Source organism: Trichosurus vulpecula, chromosome 1, assembly GCF_011100635.1.
Source record: "Trichosurus vulpecula isolate mTriVul1 chromosome 1, mTriVul1.pri, whole genome shotgun sequence".
In the NCBI taxonomy this organism is placed as follows: Eukaryota; Metazoa; Chordata; class Mammalia; order Diprotodontia; family Phalangeridae; genus Trichosurus; species Trichosurus vulpecula.
In genome coordinates this window covers 134,872,215-134,891,349 of record NC_050573.1, presented here as the reverse complement: position 1 = coordinate 134,891,349, position 19,135 = coordinate 134,872,215, and the positions used below count along the sequence as shown (strand labels likewise).

The 19,135-nt window shown below is 38.1% G+C and overlaps 1 protein-coding gene across 1 annotated transcript in view; it reads left to right on the top strand.

The window, feature by feature from the left end:
• Positions 1–18,042, top strand: part of TRHR (thyrotropin releasing hormone receptor) — a 36,853-nt gene extending 18,811 nt beyond the window's left edge. The window contains exon 2 of the mRNA XM_036741864.1: positions 17,272–18,042. Coding sequence (XP_036597759.1) covers positions 17,272–17,673 — 402 coding nt within the window. The 3' untranslated portion in view covers positions 17,674–18,042. The remainder of the gene's footprint in view (positions 1–17,271) is intronic.
• Positions 18,043–19,135: the final 1,093 nt, after the last annotated feature.

The following is a 19,135-nucleotide window of genomic DNA, read 5'->3' as shown; positions in this document are numbered from 1 at the left end:
AGAGCAGTTGGATAAGAAAGCATTAAAATGTTAAGGAAGATTATTTGGGCTCTTGAAAAAAAGAAATGACCGAGCCAGTTTTTTTTCTAGCATGAAGTGGACTCTTTAAAATAGAATGATGCATCAAAGGAGAGGGAAGGAGAATGAGTAGTATGCTAATGTAAAATGCACTAAATTAGAACTGAACTCTGCAACCATATTCTTAAATTGAGAGCAAATGGCAATTTATATTTCAAACTTCCAGGATATAGTGTTCTCCTTGAGGATAAGAGCAATCTCTATTCTCTTTAATATTCAGTTCAATCCAACATGCTAGGCAGTGTGCTAGCTACTGAGGATAGGATAAGGCAGTATTGAAATTGGATCCATAATTTCATTTTTTATAAAAGAAAACTCCCTCCACCAAAGCAGATCAGCAGTTTCTTTGCAGTTTATAGTATTAGCGTGTCACCTAAAGTATTGAAGAGGTTAAGTCAGAAGACTTGAACCTAGGTCTTCCTTGCTTGGAGACCAGCTCCTATTCACTCTAATGAAATGGCCCTCAGGGCACTAGGAATACAAAGGAAAAAAAGTGAAGTGTTCCTTGCTTTCAAGGATTTTATTTTCTATTAGGGGGCTACAATTTAAAACTGGTGATGGCTCTAGACTCAGCAATCTCACTAACATGAAAACATCAATACTTTAAGTGTCTGTCATATCCTCTGTGTAGGTTCTCCTTCCACCAGTGCAGATTGCTTCTCTGTGATTTAGTAGATGATCCATCAGTCCATTTAATTGCCCTCCCTAAACCCCACCAAAAGGCCTACCTAGTTGTTTTCCCAAAGTAAACACTAAATAAATATTTGCTATTAATTTACATGGCTACACACTGAATCTATTCTGATTCTCATATACTGTTCAAGGGGACTATTTAGTAGTATTCCAAAGGGCAATTAATAGAGAAATTTACTGAGAACTAACTATTGTTATTGATAAATTGGCTTTAGGTGGGCCAACATTTTCAAGGAGTTGTTATACTACTAATACCAATTACATGGGCTACATGACTTAGTAGAAGGTCTTTAAGAGTCACTGTGGCTAAAAAATGTGTTACTCAGAGGCAGTTAGTGACACAGCAGATAGAGCTCTATACCTCAAGTCAGGAAGACCTGAGTTCAAATCTGACCTCAGATGCTCAATAGCTGTGTGATCCATGGCAAATCATCTAACTTCTCTTTCCTTCAGTTTCTTCAGCTGTAAATTGGGAATAGTGATAGCACCTACCTCACAGGGTTATTGTGAGGATCAAATGGGTTAATATTTGTAAAAAGCACGTAGTACAGGGCCTCGTACATAGTAGGGACTATGTAAATGGTAGGTATTATTATTACTCACCCAGTTTTATCACAATTCAGTTTCTACAACAGTGCTTCAATGGACTATGTTGACATTGATATTCAATAGATTGATCGCTATTAGCTGTTTATAGAAATGCGCTCCTATCCCCACCCAGCTATTTTACTAGGTGAGTTTCTTGAGGGCAAGTACTATACTTTTTACCTTTATTTGTATCTTCAACATATGGCACAGGCCTAGCACACAGTAAGTGTTTAATAAATGCCTGTTGGCCAACCGACTTAGTGACATGTTGTTGGTTATCTGGGAAGCAGGCAAAGAAGAGATGGATCAAGGAAAGTCTGTAAATGGCACCAGAATAAGTAATTCTAAGTGCCTGCCCTTTTGATAATGGGTCAAGAATGCAATATTTGGACATGAAGGATAGTCCTTTAGATTTCTATTATTAAAGAACCTATCAAAAAGACCCAATAAATAATTATTATGTGAGCAAATTAAAAGTAACTAGGGAAGGAACCTAGCAGCTATGGGTATGAGGAATATTAAGCATAGCTCTGAAAGAAATGAGTACTTCAAAGAGACAGAGGAAGAAGTAATACATTCCAGAAATGGCCAATATCCTGTGCAAAAGCATAGAGATGGGGGATGGAGGGTCATATCTGAGGAAGAGTAAGGAGACAAGAGTTGTGAAGCAAAAAGCGTACTAGAACTAAGTTGTGAAGGGCTTTAAATGCCAAGCAGAGGAGTTTTGTATTTACAGATTTGAACAATGAATGTATATACCCAGAACACAGCTCAGAGATGGGGCCAAAAGAATTCTATTGATTTCATCGTGAGGAGCTGGAAGTCACTAGAGGTGAGAGGCTACCAGTGCTCAAAGTAAGTTTTGGGGTATGAGGAAGGATAAGAGTAATTGAGAACATCAGAATGAAATAAGGGAGCCTAATAGAATCTGGGCTAAGCAAGATGATAAAGGCAAAAAGTTATATTAATTTTAGAAGTTCACAATAACAGTTTTAGGAAGAGTTGGAGCAGGAGTCTTTGGTGAGGTCAGGCTGAAGTGAGGTCTGACCCAGAAGGCCAGAAAAAATTTGGCCAGCCAAGAAGGTGGAAGACAGGAAGCCAAGGAAATGAAGAGAAATGTGATTTAGAAAAGGAATAGGCAGATAAACCAAAAGAAGAACTGAAAGTAAGAGAAGAACTGATGGGGAACGATAATGTGGAAAAGTGGCCCCCAGTGAATGTATGAATGAGGAAAAACTCTCACCCAGCTGGAAGTTTTCTTTGAACACTACAGAATTCACTATGATGAGGTGGGGATAGATGGCCATTATGATGCAGTTCCCTCTCTTATCCCTCATTGTGGAGACATGCCTGAGAGACCACTACTAAACTCTGAGCAATCCTGACTTGAAAGAATGAGTGAGGGAGTGAACGAATGAATGAATGGAATGAAAAATGATTAAGTGCTTGTTATGTGTTAGGCATTGTGCTAAGGGCTGGGAATACAAATACAAGTAAGCAAGACAATCCCTGTTCTAATATATAATACAATGCCTAAAGGAGAACTAAAAAGAGGGATGCCATATGTAGCGACATAGGTTAGAAATGACTGAAAGTGACTGGGAGGCCTGATTCCACACAAGATGACAGGAAAACTCATCTTGGAAAGCCAAGTGAGGTAGAGTCCAAGGTCCTAGTCAGAAAGGGAATCAGAAGAATGAGGATACTGGCCAACATGTAAGCAGCATGGCCAGGCTATAAAAGAGAGTTCACTGATAACACTAATCATTGTCTGATCTAGTAGTATGTTAATCATTCCCTGGGTGCTCAGAGATAGAGTGGCTTCAAAATGAAATATGGATTGAGAATAGAGTGTGATTAGAGAGTTCACATTGCAGTCGCTGTGATTAAACTTATAAAGAGAATAAATGTAATTGGGCCCATACCACCCCCTTCCAATGAAATTATTAAGTAGAAGAAAAGAACACTTCCAGGCCAACTCCAAATCGTGCTGCCTCCACTCCAGTCTTATTACCACCAGAAATTTGACATCTGTCCCTGGAACCACCCAGGCTAAGTTTGTAGGTAAGCTTTCACCTAATCTTGCCCAGATATATACCTACTCCTCTCTTCACAGACATGTGCAAACCATGCTGCTTCTGGTATACTTTCCCCCACCCCCTCCACCTCTGCTTTCTTGCTACCCTTTCGTATGGCCTAAGCCCATTAGAATGTTAGCTCCTGATATCAAAGGCTATTTTGCTTTCTTATATTTCTGTCCCTAGTCCTTAGGACAGTGCCTGACACATAAGAAGCACTTAATAAATGCTTTATCTATCTATATAGATATTCTTGCACACTTTGTTTTTTTCAGTCTTCTTTCCTCAGTGAGAGGCATAGGCTGTTTGGTGTGGAAAGGACATAGGTAATCATCTAATCCAAACCACTTATTTTAAAGATGAGGAAATTAAGGCCCAGAGCGGATAAGTGCCTAAGATATATTTAGTTTGTATCAGTGGCAGAGGTAGGCCTAGAGCACAGGTATCTAGACTGACAAATTGCTTTTTCCATAAAGTCTCCACTATTCTGTTTCACGGTAAGCATATGCCCTGGATTTTTAGCATCAAATAATTATTGTACCAACAACAGCAAATCCCGAAGCCATTCACTGAATTCCTCCTGCTTTATAGAGAATGTTCATGGTGATTCTCCATGTAGCTTTTGAATCCGAAATGAACTACTGTTCTCAGTATAGATTCTTCATAGAACATCAGAGCCCGAAGTATCCCAAGTTTTGATCCAAGGGAGCAGAGTCATCAAACAAAACCACAGGCTGTTTTCAGGTTACTAAGAAGTCAATCTTTAACAATCAGTTGCTGTGTGAATCAGAACCCATTTAATCAAAACCCTCATGAGAATACTTTTTAATTGGACTGCAGCTAAACAAACAGATGCTTCTGTTTGATTTTTTATTTAGCATTTCCAATCATTCTTTGTTTCAAATCACAGATTAAATACACACTTGGCACAGACTTTGCTACAAAAATATATTTTTCCATGTGTTGTATTCCTTACTCCCACCATGTTTCCCCATCCAAAGCTGAGCTAAGTGAGAAGCTCCAAGGTATGTCATCTATGGCAGTGTGGTAAGGACCACAGTATTAGCTGCAGGATCAGAATCCCTGAGTTTTAATCTGTTCCACAACTAACTTGCTGTGTGAACCTGGTCAAGTTATTTAATTCTCTGCAACTCAGTTTCTATATCTATCAAATAAAGGGTTGAGATTTTAAGGTACCAGTTACAAAAGCCTATAACTTTAAGTTCCAGGCCACCAGTAAATCTGTGCATCAATATCATACCCCACATCAACGTCAAAGTAGTTTGCCATCTCTAAAAGGAAAAGGCATGCTGGGGTCAGTAAAAGCTTCTCTGCTTGCAGCAGAGATATCCATCAGGTGCCTGGAGGTTATAAATACCCCATCCTCACCATATCAAACCTCAGTGTGAGGTTGGTAATTTATTTCCCAAATTCTTCATCTATTTTATCCCTTCTCATAGTCTTTATCTTGTTTCAAGGATTATTGTTGGTGCCACTTCCTACAGGAAGACTTCCCCCCTTGTCAGTGCCCTCTCTCTCTTCAAATTTACCTATTTACTAATCTGTCTATGTCTTGGATCCTCCCAGTACTGTGTAACATCTTTGATGCAAGAGACAGATTTATTTTTACCACTAGCATTTAGCACAGCGCTTTGTACATAGAAGGTATCTAATAACTATTTGGTGAAATGAATTTACTTCCCTCTTGTCCAAGTGGTCTGGAATATCCTCCCACAATATCATTTCCATTTTCCCCTCCATTGTCCCACTCCTAAACACTATTCCCTTTGTTTCTTTCTCATTCAATTCATGGATTTCCTCACATTAGCACTATTCTATAACCTTATTTTAAATCTATTCTGTTCCTTTTGAATAAAGGTTATCCTTTCGGAGCTACATTCCAGTCATGAATGCCATCCCAAGCAAGTTTTGGTAATAACTATGAGGTCAAATTTACCTCCTCACATTAGAATCTCAAGTTCACTTTAATTATTTCCTATACTTTTGCATTTGCAACCCCTGTGTAAATGCAGCCTGGCAATGGTTCCTGCGGGTACAACAGTCCCGGTTATTGAAGACGTAGAAAAGAAAGTTCTTCCACAGAGACCTTGTCACTAACATGGTTCTATGTCAGAAACTGGCATCATTTTGACAGTGGAAATGATAGTAAGAAAAAGGCATTAACCTCAGCTTTACTAGTACATTCAAAAAACTGGGACTTTTCCATCTTACTTGCAGCTGAAAACTTCCATATGTGTTGTTTCCCCCAATAGAATGTGATCACTGGGATCATGTTCCTTTTCTATGGTTAGTTCCACAACTTACCACAGTGCTTTCCATATATCAAGCACTTAATAAATACTTCATTCATTCTCTTTAAAACAAAATAAACAATAACCAAAATAACTGGAAAGCTATTTAGTTCTATGCTAATATAAAAATGAAAATACTGTCAAAATTCATTTGAAATTTAATGCTGTCAATAAGACAAAAGGATATTTGATAGAATCAGAGAAGATGATAACAAAATTCATTTTTAGGAATAAAAGATTTAGAACGTCCAGAGAAAAAAATAAAAAAAGGAATTATACTTCCACACTGCAAACTGTATTCCAAAGTAGTAATCATTGAATCCATTTGGTATTGGTTAAAAAATTAAAAGTAGATCAATGGAACAGACTAGACAAGGAAGAATCAGTAATAATCATATGATAATAACATAATGTTTGAGAAATCTGAAAACTTAAGTTGCCTTGAAAAGGATTTCCTATTTAACAAGAATTTCTGAGAAAGCTAGAAAACAGTCTAGTAGAAATAAGGTTTAGATCAGTATCTAATACCATATATCCCAATAAATTCCCAATTGATACTTGACCTAAATATTATGATTATACCAGAAAAAATTAGAAGTGAAGCAAATTGTATACTGTTCATGAATGATGAACATTAGGGAATAAATTCTCAAACAACCAAGGGATAGAGGTGATTTTATGAGATAAAATAGATAATCCTGATTAAGATAAAAATGAAAGTGGTTAACTGGGGAAAAATCACTATGTAAATTATCTCGGATAAGGTTCTAATGTCAAAGATAGATCACTAACAGGAATACATAACACCAAAAGCTATTCTCTAATAGTCAAATGGCCAAAGAGTTCTCAAAAGAACCATAGGAACATAGAACCATATGAAGGAATCTTTTGCATAAAATAAAAGTAAATAAAACAACCCTGGGGCTTCAACTCATACACAGCAAGTTGGAGAAATGAGGGAAAACTGGGAAGAGTCAATGTTGAAAGGCAGAATAATGCATTGGTTGGGGAGTTAGGAATTGATCCAACCATTCTGGAAAACAGTTCTAGAAGCAGAGACACTAAAATGTCCACGCTCTTTGACCCAGTTGTTGTACTGCAAGGTATATGCCCTCAAGGAGGTCAATGAGGAAAATAAAGGTCCTATATATAACAAAACACTTCTAGCAGCACTTTTTATGGTAGCAATTAACTGGAAACAAAATAGATGCCCATTGATTCATAAATGGCCAAAACAAATTACTGCATTATAAAAAGCAAATATGATAAATACAGAGAAGCACTGCGAGCTTTATACGAAGTGAAGCTAAGTGAAGTAAGGAGAACAAGGAAAACAATAAGCACGAGTACAAGGCTGATAAAGGAAAGAATAATAAGGATCATGAAGTAATCAATACCAAATGCTGCAAAATTATAATGACCAAGCTTGGTCACAAAGAAAAGTTAATTGAAGACACCCTTTCCTGTTTTGCAGAGGTAGGGAACAGTGACCGTGGTAGGGAGCAATGACCAAAGTTAGACTTTTTTGATATGTTGGTTAGTTTTGCTGAATTTTTTTTCTTCTTTCTTGTTTCCTTATTATAAGTGAGGGCTCTCTGGGAGGAATTCAAGGGAGGTGGAGAGTGCAGGAAATGTAGGTGATCTGAAAAAAGATGTAAATAAAAAGTAAACAAAAAAGTACTTTTGGAATCTGGCCACCAAACTAATTCTAAATCTATATAAATGGATTATTTTCTCTTTTCTTTTGGCAGTGGGAAAGTCAGGGCAATTGGGGTTAAGCGACTTGACCAAGGTCACACAGCTAGTAAGTGTGTCAAGTGTCTGAATGATGAACAGGTCCTCCTGACTCCAGGGCCAGTGCTCTACTCACTGTGCCAACTAGCTGCCCCCATAAATGGATTATTTTCTAATCCATCTCTGTCCATCTTCACCAAAACATCATGAGTTACTTTAACAAAAGTGTTGTCAAAAATCTAGGCAAACTTTATGCATTGCATCCTTGTCCCCTACTAGTTCAGTTAGCCTTTCACAAAAGAAAACGAGGTTAGTCTGGGATGACCTGTCTTTGATGGAGTCATGCTGGCTCTTTTTAATCACATCTGCTTTCCATCTCTTTCTTGTGCCTTCCATCTGCACTTCCTCTTAGGGAAGGAGGCAAAGAGCTGGGGCTGCTTCAATCTGTTCCAATGTGACTTGCTTCCTCCTGCCTGCCACTGCCTATCTAATCTCCAGTCTCTAGTCAGAAGGGCAAGAATTTCCTCTGACCACATGCCTTCCTTCAAGTGTTCCCTGAAGGAAGGTAGCAAGGGGCCATGTGACTACTATCTGCCCCAAGGTCCTCCTGCTGACTCCACCTGATTCCCAGCCTCAGATGAGAAGAGGAGACATACCTTTCACTTACTGTGTCTCTTCCATCTCCTTCTGCATATGTCCCTTGAGGGAAGGCTACTAGGGCCCTGCAGAATAACTTCCAACACAGTCAGCTTCCATCTTCTGTAGCCAGCCTAAGCAATGTGGAGAGTCTCCACTGCAAAGAGAAACAACTTTCCCTTTGACCTCAGGCCTTCCATCTCCTGCTGCCCCATCTACCCAATCTCCAACCTTTGTAGAGGAGTAGTGAGACAGGGTTTCCCATCTGACCACATGCTTTCCATCTTGTCTTGCTTTTGTCTCCTGCCTGATCTCCATTGTCCTATGGGAAAAGGAACTTCACCTTCCATTCAGTGATGAACATTCTCATATCTATTAATACCCTACACATCCTACTGATTCTGAATCCCTGTAGGTCATCAACCAAAGCCCATTCCTAATTCCCTGCTTTAACCAAACCCCATTCTCAATTCCCTGCTTCCAAATCCCTTATTCCCATCCCCCTCGAACCTCTCATCTGAAAGTCTTAACCAAACACTATCATTCTTTTCATTATGCCCTCTGAAATGCCTGTTTCATAGACAACAAACTTCCTTTCATCCTAAAACTTTTCTCATGCCTTCCATATTCTAGCAATCATTGGTACAGACACTCATCAATATTTCTGGACTATTGAAAAGCCTGCTTACGGATCTGCCTGCCTCAAGTCTCTCCCCTCTCAAATCCATCCTCCATTCAGCTGGCAAAGTAATTTTCCTCAGGCACAGGTCCAACCATGTCACCCCTTTACTCAATAAACTCCACTGGCTCCCCTATCACTTTCAGGGTCAAATACAAAACCCTCTGTTTGGCATCCAAAGTCCTTCACAACCTAGTCCCCTCCTACCTTTCCAGTCTTCTTATACCCCACTCCCTATCATGTACTCTCCAATCTGATAACACTGCCCTCCTGGCTGTTGCACAAACAAGACACTCCATCCATCAGTTCTGAGCATTTTCTCTGGCTGTCCTCCATACCTGGAATGCTCTTCCTCCTCGTCTCCACCTCCTGCATTCCCTTCAAGTCTCAACTAAAATTTCATCTTCTACATGAAGTATTTCCCAACCCCTCTAAATTGTAGTACATTTTCTCCTTTAAATATTTTCTATTTGTGTTTTTCCATTTTGTTTGCTTATTATATCTCCTATTAGATTGTGAGCTCCTTGAGGGTGAGGGTTGTCTTTTGCCTCTTTTCATATCCCCAGCCCTTAGCACAGTGTGTGATATATAATAGGTTCTTAATAAATGTTTACTGACTACTGACTTTGCTATGTTTGAAATCTGCTTTTCCGAAATCTAGGGTGCCTGTCAGACTATGCCCACATTTCTTCTCCTCTATCAATAACTATAGGATAGAGGAGTGATTACCTGGGTTCATTTCTAACCCAGCTACTGGTTACCAGTAGCCAAGATTAAAATCCAGGTCTTCTGACTTTAAATTCTACCATGTTCTACCATGCCAAGGTCACATTGCTTAGTAGTGGCAGAGCAGGAATTATGATCTGAACATCCTGATTGTATACATAGTATGCTTTTCACTAGATTTTGATGCTTCAGCAAGCCTCACTCTTCCAGTTAAAAGGGCATGAGAATACAACTGGCTTGAGGGGGATGATCTGGAGCAATCATACTTTGCTTGTGTTTTATGGGAATGAGGGAAAGACTTCTGAGCTGTCTTCTTCACCGGATTCAGGGCAACATTAACTATCACAGAGGTTCGTGTCTGCCTCCAAGATGCACCTTTTCCCACCTCTGGCTATACTCTTTCTTAGACACGAGGCCTGTTGACACCATTCCATCTTAGGGTTCACAGTACACATAGACTTTGATGTGAAAGAAACCTTAGAGATCATCTAATCCAATCCATTCATTTCTTATATGAGAAAACTGGGGCTTAGAACCAGATTATAGGATCATAGAATCATGGAATTAGAGATAAAAAGGACTTTAGAGATCATATTAATGATGAGGAAGACACTAAAGCCTAGAGAGGTTAAATGATTCACTTAGGGTCACACAAATAAGTTGAAGAGCTGTGATTTGAACCCAGGGCATCTTACCTGAAAAACAGTGCTCTTTCTGCTATAGCATGGTGCTATCATTCATAAGAGTGCATAACGATGGCTCCCAGCATTGATACTCCATCCAAAAGGGTAAATAGACTAGTTCACTTCGTGTTTATTTGCCTACTATTGAAATAGAATCCATGATCACAATCAATCACCAGTGAAGGACTCAGGAAGGACTCCTTTCATAGACTGTACCCATCATACTATTTTTTTAAAGAGAAACCTTCCCCTCTTTGAGAGAACTAAACTCTTTAATGGCTGATACAGCTTTCTTACTATTACAGAGTCAATTTTAATGATGAAGATTGAGAAGAAGCTGTCCCTTGCCTTATTTAGCCTGATAATGCTTCTCAATTTGCATTTTGTCATATTATTCAGGATTAGAGACAGTGACAAAACAAGAAACCAAGTAGCCAAAGAGCTAAGGTCAGCAGAATGAGAAAGCTAAACCCCTGGGTGTTCTCATTCCAGGTGTTCGCTCCTATGTTGATTCAGAATATCTGTTTTTTTTAATCTATACTAAGGCCAAAGGACAGGAATTGAAATACAAAAAAGTGGAATAAAAATATTTAAGCATTTTCGAAAGTTACGAGCTCTTAGCAATATTCAGTGATAACTGAAACATAATTATAGAGAGTATCCAAAACACACATGCTATTGTGCCACCACCACCTCCAGCCACAGATTTAATGACCAAGAGGATGATTTATCCTCTCTCCCTCCCTAAGTGAACACAATGCCCCCTTCACTGAAGGATCACCCCACTCCACCACCTCTACTGATCTTGAGAGCTCCCCAATTCTCTCAGCAGCCCCCTTCCCCCACTCTTTTTTTCATGAAAGAAAGGACTGAATGTAATCCTATTGAAAGGAAGGAGAAAGTTAGCATAGGCTAAATATATCATAATTGGGGAAGGCTTTGATGGTATGATGGTATTTAGGGCTAAAAAAGTTTTATAGGTAGCTAAACCCATTGCCTCAAAAAAAGGAGTCTTACAGGTGACCTAATCCAATCTCTGACCCAGAAGGATGAAATAAATTTGCCTAAGGTCACACAAGTGGTAAGGATCACAGTTGGGATTCTAATTCAGATTTCCTAACTCTAAATTCAGTATTCTTTCCATTACATCGTCATATTACCTCTCCATTCACCTTCTGAGGTTAATATATTTTCTCTAGCTTCCACTAGCTGCTTCTTTGCTATTAGAGATCTTCAGATCTTGAGCCAGAAAACAGTAGAGACTAGATTCTAGATACATCAGCCAATCTAAAGAACTAAGCAAAGGACTGAGTATGTCCAGAACAGTGTTTAGATGAGACGGTTTGCCCAGTCTTCTTGAGACATAGATATTTCTTTTTCCCACTACCTGAAGTGGGGGCAGGGTGGAGGAGCCTAATTCTGCTTATAGTGGGTGAAAGTGAAAGAAAGGGTGAAAATTTAAGCAGCAGGAGGATATGGATAGGGCTAGCATTAGTGACTGAGTCCTGGAATGAGAATCAGTGGACATGAGTTCTAGTCTTGGCTTTACTGTTACATAAAATCAAGAGAATGCCCCCGCCCCTACCTGCACAACCACTATGTTGTTCCTTCATCCAATAGAATGTAAGTTACTTGAGGGCCATAATCACTTCATTTTTGGCTTTATGTCCCCAATGCCTATAACATAGTATTTGCTCAAGGACTCAATGACAATTAATTGCTATAAAATAGGACAGTTATAAAATAATAATAGTAATAATAACACCTGTTCTTCCTATTCAATAGATATTTCATAGAAATTAAATTAGATAATAGATATGAGCATGCTTTAAAAAGGAACAAGCTAAATGAAAAGGCATGTTTTCTATATATGAAATAAATAACATTTTTAAACCAAACCTATGATTTCAGCAGTAGAGGGAACTACCAGTAAGGAATTTCCTCTTTCAATGAAACTGGCACTTTCCCTGCAATTTACAGTCATAAAGAATGGCCTGTGGCAAGGTTATATAACTTGTTCAAGGTCAAACCACCAATATGTGTCAAAGGCAAGATCTGAACCCAGAGCTTCACAACTCCAAGGCCAGGACTCAATCTGTTCTGTCACACACTGTTTCTCAAATGTCTAATAAATGCAGTAAATAAACACAATACTAGAAGTAGTTATGAGAACAATGTAAATATATCATGACTGAAAATGAATTAAAATACTTTCTGCTTCACTGAAGCAAACTAAGCATCCTATATGTGCCCCCCCCAACAAAGACCAGAAAAATACATAGACCTTCTTCTCAGTCCAGAATTAGCCTTCCAAATTTTTATAGATGTAAGTAAATGTTCACTGTCTATATTAAAGAACTCTACTATGCAACTCCATGACGATCTTCATCCAAGCAAATCAACACAAAAATCTTTCTGTTTCCCACTTGTGCTAGAACTGTCCACAGGTTCAATTTTGGTTTACGTGCATTGATTCTGATCAGAAGTTTGATCTTCCTGGCAGTGGAAGTATCCTAGCTCAATTATTTAAAGTCGTATTAATGTTTTTTAAAAAAATCTCTGTTACTTCACAGTGACTCCTACCCCCGCCAGCAAAAGAACACTTCTTTATAACAAAAAGTACAGCTAAGTGAAGCAAATCAATAGCACATTGGGCGTTCTTTGACATCTAGGAGGAGGGAGGTATGTTTCAGTTCTCTGGGTAAAGATGGGCAATTTCATTGATCAGAGTTCTGACATCTTCTCCTGCTGTCTTCTTTTACATCATTGTAGTCATTTGTAAATTTTTCTTTTGGCTATGCTACTTCTCTCCATATCAGTTCACAGAAAACTTCCCAGATTTCTTTGTGTAATAGTCCTCTCTAAAGTGAAAGGAGAGAAGGCAAATACTACTCCCCCAGAAGGGGGGAGCAAAGCAGACATTCATGATCTCTGGGATTTTGAATTTCTCTTCATCTCCCTGGTCAAGGAAATATCACACAGTTTGGGAGCTGGGAGAAGATTTAGAGAGCCTGAGGAAAAATAAGTTTTGGAAAGAGAAAGAAAAGGGAGGGAGGAGACTCCCCCCCACAAAAAAAATTGGAAGCAGTTTATTAACAGCAATGCCAATAACAGTGGCTAAGATACAGCTCCCCTCCCAGGTCTAAGGGGAAAAGTGAAAAATTGGGGATGATTGGAGAAGCATATATACAGACTGTTCTCTGTCATAGTAGCTTGCCTATATGATTGGAGCTCTGGTAAAGGCAGATGCATTACATGGAATGTGGAGAAACTGAACAATCCTTATCCATTCCCCTTTCCCCCCCCGCTTCTGCTAGGTATGACTAGCCCCTATTTTTGAGCTCGATTCCTTATGCTGTTAAATGTTACTGTCATCATTATTGCTGATGGTGTTGTTTTGACTAATCTAGTTTTAGTTCTGGTCATTTTAGCCACACAGGATGACTAGGCAGTCATCTTTCTGGCTCAGGCAGGACTGGAAGCTCCAATTCTTGGCCTGTTCTTAAATCTTAATTCTTCATACTCTTTATTTCTAATAATACAATCATATTCCATGACATTCTTTCACCACAATTTGTTCGGTCATTCCCCAAAGGGAACCCCATTATTTCCAGTTTTTGACCACAAAAGTACTATCGTGTACGTATATGTGTTTATAATATGTATATAACCCTCTATATATACATATGTATGCATATATATTTATTTATATTTACATATCTATGAAAGCTTTCTGCCTTGGGGGAAAGAAAACAGTAAGATAACCATAACAAAGAATATATACACTTTAGTGACTTTTCTAAGATAGTTCCAAATACTTTTATAGAACAATTGGACCAATTCATAGATCCATGAACAGTTCATTAGTATGGTTATCTTTCCACAGCCTCTCTAACATTTACCATTTCAAGTTTCAGACTGTGATTCTTTAGTGGATTTCTGCTCTCTACCAAGTAAAGTTTAAACAACTTTACCTGGTTTTTGAACATCCCCTACTATCTAGCCTCTTGCACTTTTTCCAGCTCTATTCCTGTTACTTTTCACAATTGTATTAATATTGACATATTCATCATATCCCTTAGTAGACAATAAGCTCTAAGAACACAAGGCCTGTGTCTTACCTAATTTTTTCTTGCCATCCCTTCTTATACAGTGATCTACACATATTAGGCACCAGCGGATGGTCTCTTTCTAGTCCAATGTCCCTGTTGGAGAATCAACTAATAGTTACTTATCTACTGTTGCCTATGAACATTACCTGCACTGGTTTCAACCACCCTTTAAAAATTTTCACCTGACTTTTTTAATGTCAAAAAAATTTCACAGGTCCTCCAGCTATCTAATTGTAGTTGACTAAGAAAACACTTGGAGCTAAAAAGCTACTATAAATTCATCAGTGTTTTTTTGTGAATTTGTATTTTACTCATTGCAACAGTATATACTTACGTTTGAAAAATAGTAATGCATGTATGGCTGAGTCACTCTTGATTCAGTCTACAGAACGTGTGCTTGTTTGTTTATTGCAATGAGTCAGACTTCACATTTTGTTGGAGTTAAATATAGATCAAAGTGACAAATGCTTGGTGTATCTGTGGATTTACAGTGCCATTGCAATAAGTCAGTATCTTTCAAAGGCCCAAGAGTTTTGTAACACTACTCTAGAAGGGAAGAGGATTGGACTCAGGTTCTTTGCATTTCTACATTCTTGTTTTGTCTCTTTGCACTATTGGTCATAAAGTCTGTATTCCTACCATTCGAAGAATAAAACTTAAAAGGCTATGTGCATGCCTTTATCTGAGACCTTGTTAAAGAAAACAGGGTCAAACACAGATCCCTTTGACACTACTAGAGACCACCTTCCTAGCTGATATCCAACAATTAATGGCTGACTGCCTTTGGGGTCCAATCAATTAAATGAGTTCTAAAGCCACCAAACTATACTATGGTTTAATTCAATAGTCTCTAAACTTTTTTATTATGTACCACAAGCGAATTTTTAGAAATTATACACTCATGCCCAATATGTACATGTTTACTTGTTTATAAAATATGTCTATGTAATAATAGCTAACATTTATACAGCGCATTAAAGTTTGCAAAGTGCTTTGGATATATCATTTCATTTGATCTGCACAACCCTATGAGATAGGTGCTATCATTAGCAACTAGGAGGTGAAGCAGATAGAGGGCAAGATTTGGAGTTAGGAAGACCTGATTTTGAATCTTGTTTTAGATACTTACTAGCTGTGTGACTTTAGGCAAGTCTATTAATCTCTCTGTGCTTCAGTTTCCTCTTGTGTGAAATGGGAATGATAAAAACCCATACCTCATAGGATTATGATGCGAATCACTTGAATTAATGTATATAAACACTTTGTAAACCTTAAAACATTCTATAAATATTCGCTATTATTGCTATTCCTATTATACAGATGAGGAAACTGAGGCTGAGATTAAGTGACTTGCCTAAGGTTACACATTTAGGATCTGAAGACGACTATGAACTGAGCCCTTTCCTAATTCCACGGCCAGCATTCTGTTCCTTCATATACAATTATATTTACAATTAGGCATATTATAAAACTTAAACAAAAACAGAAATTTTAAAAGAATAAGAAAATGATGAAATTATATTTATTTATATTATATTTATTGAAAGAGGTTAGACCAATTAAGAGGCTTTTGTAATAGGTTAGTGAAAAGTGGCAAGAGGCAGAACTAGGGGGTTAGTAGGATAGAAATGGGGAGGTTTGTCAAGTGATTGGATATAGGTAGTGAAGGAGAGTGAGGAAACAATGATATGAAACTGTGAAAATGAGTGTACGGATGAAAGGTACCTTCAATAGTAAAAGAAATTTGGAAGATTTGTGGGTTTGGGGAGAAAGACTATGTAAATAATGTAATACAAAAATAATCCACGATGCACACCACAATCCATCCAAGTCTGTTCTTGCTAAGTAACACCTAAAATGAGTTAGGGAAAGGTGGAGTTCTTACTCACCAGTCACTGCCCTCCCTCTAAGGGGGGTGCCTGTCTCAGCCAGTGTTAAGAGATTTTCCCAATGGTACTAGCACAGCCACTGCTTTGGATGCCTGAGTATTGGATGGGTTACAACAGCCCTGAGGGACCAATACGAGTTCAGAAGTGCAGAGGACTGAAGCTTGCAGAGGAGGGAGGGGACAGAATGGGGAATGTTGAAGGATTAGTGTCAGTGAAGTAATATTGGAGATAAGTCCCACTATGACTATATAGGGATGAGATTCAACTGCCTTCCATTTGGTTTAACACATAGCCCTTTGGGTCAGACCATGATCCCTTTGAGGTCAAGCCACATTTCCTGCTTTGGAGACATTAGTACAAGAATGACATAGAAGAATTTGTCAAAATTTTTAAAAATCTAAACTATATCCATAGTATTTCCTTAATTTGCCAGTCTAGGAGCCACGGAAATTAGGTCAGAAACATCGAGTTTTTGATGAAGGCATGCTGACTCTGAGTTATCTCTGCTTCTTTTTTAAGATATAAACTAATCAAACTTTCAATAATAATTTTACCAGACATTGCAGTTAAGACAGCCTATTCTGGTTTTCAGACTTCCACTCCTTTTATTCCAGTCACCCAAGGCTGTCAGCTGACCTATACTAGTTACTCACCTTAAGGTGAGACTACATCTTTGGTTGTTCTTAAGGCATGCATGTCCTCAGCCTACTACTATTCTCTTAATGCAGCTTGAGATGGTAGAGAAATGGGAAATATCTGAGCACAGGCTTTGGCAGCACAATATCTTATAGGTCTATGTTATAATTTTCAAAGATCTTTTGTATATTATCTCTTAATCTTCACAGGAACCTACTGAGGTAGGTATTATTTAGCCCATTTTAGAGGTGACAAAACTGAGAACTAAAGAGGTTAAGTGACTTACTCAGAGTCACATTGATAGCAAGTGACCAAGGTAGGACTATTATAACCCAAGTGTTCTGATCCCTAAAAAGTTACTTGTCTGGAGATACTGAGGACTTCTTTCCCATCAGTTCTCTTTTTATTTCTTTTTATCCCCCAACAGGTTACCAAGATGCTGGCAGTGGTTGTGATTCTATTTGCCCTTTTATGGATGCCCTACAGGACCCTGGTTGTGGTCAACTCATTCCTATCCAGCCCTTTCCAAGAAAATTGGTTCTTGCTGTTCTGCAGAATCTGCATTTACCTCAACAGCGCCATCAACCCAGTGATTTACAACCTCATGTCTCAGAAATTCCGGGCTGCCTTCAAGAAGCTCTGCAACTGCAAAAAGAAGCCTTTAGAGAAGCCAGTCAACTACAGCGTGGCCCTGAACTACAGTGTCATCAAAGAGTCTGACCATTTCAACACAGAGCTTGAAGATATCACGGTCACAGATACTTATCTGGCTACTACTAAAGTGTCCTTTGATGATACGTGCTTGACATCTGAGGTAACATTTAGCTGAACTCGAGTCACAGTATGAAACATGATGGACCACAAAGTGGAGGAGACTATTGGACCATTATGAAAGGAGAGGAAAAACTGCCTAAATGATTGGTCATATGTGAAGTGGACCAGGGAGAGGTTTTCCCTAGGTTCTTTAGTCTCCTTTGACTTGTTGCCCACTTGTCCAGGAGAGGAACTCAGATCTTTATCTTGGTAAAATTATCATCCAGAAAAATGAAGCTCATCAGAGAAATACTTAGGTTAGAGCCAATCAGAGAAATTTCCTCTTTTTAATTAGTTGAACCAATTCACCTTATTTTTAAGAATTCAGTAACTGAGTACAGCTTCTATGAGCTCTGGCCATCATTTTACTCAACTTACAAAGACTTTCTGATCTGAGATTATTCTCCCCACTCTTCCAAAAGGCTACATAATGCATTCAAATGACTTTTAATGCTTAAAGTATTTACTGTAGATTCATTTAAAATATTAATTTAAAAATCAAGTTTCCTTAATATTCTTAATAATATCCACTTAAAACACTCAGATTCCTGCTAGCTAATGGATTATTAAACTTTAATGTAAAATGAGTCTCAACTGTTTCCAAAATTGTACTAATAAGACTTACATTTTGAAGCTAAAGCCAGCTTCTTCTAACTATTTAAGTCTTTCATAAATAATGATTGGATAGGATGCAAGAAATATTTTCAAGGAAAATGTTTTGGGATATCCTTAGGTATAAATTATTGAGTCATGTCAAGAAAATTCACTTGAAAATCTAAATCATTTATAAAAACTCAGTTAACTTCTGAATTCTGCCAAAATTCAGATTCCAAATGTGGGCTATCTACAGAACAGTCTATAGTCTGAATTCAAAATAGTTTTCAATAGTCTTTCTTGTTTAATTTTCTTTTCATTATGCTTAGGTTCAACTTTTTTTTCTAGAGGTCAGAGATATTCTCTTAAACATTAACTTTTTAGAAACTGTACAATTTCTGCAGACTTTATTTTTCCTCGGTGTTTAGGCAGACTGTTTAATATCTTCAGTTGATATGTTCAATATATGGCTCATTCCTGTCCTTCCCATGAACCATTAAGCATGATTGAATGTGAATTTGCCTAGAATATTTTGTCATAGCTCTGCCTTGAATGCTTTCAAATATGTCAGTCCCTTGCTCAACCATTTGATAGAGACCGTACATTTGTACTCACTGCATTGTCATCAGCCAGATCCTCCCAGTCCAGAAGCTGCTCTTTGTAAGTTAAGCACCCAGCAAGGGAATCTCAAATGATTGACCCTTCCAACTCATTTTTGATGACAAATTTAAGAGATGCCAAACACTTGAAGTAAGGTATAGTCTGGCATCTGTCCACTCTAGCCTACATTTCTGGACCCTGAGTTAATTCTAGAACCTCAATCTCTTTTCTTTCTTATGAAGTCAAATCTATATACTACTTCTAGTGTTAAATCCTTCTTCGTG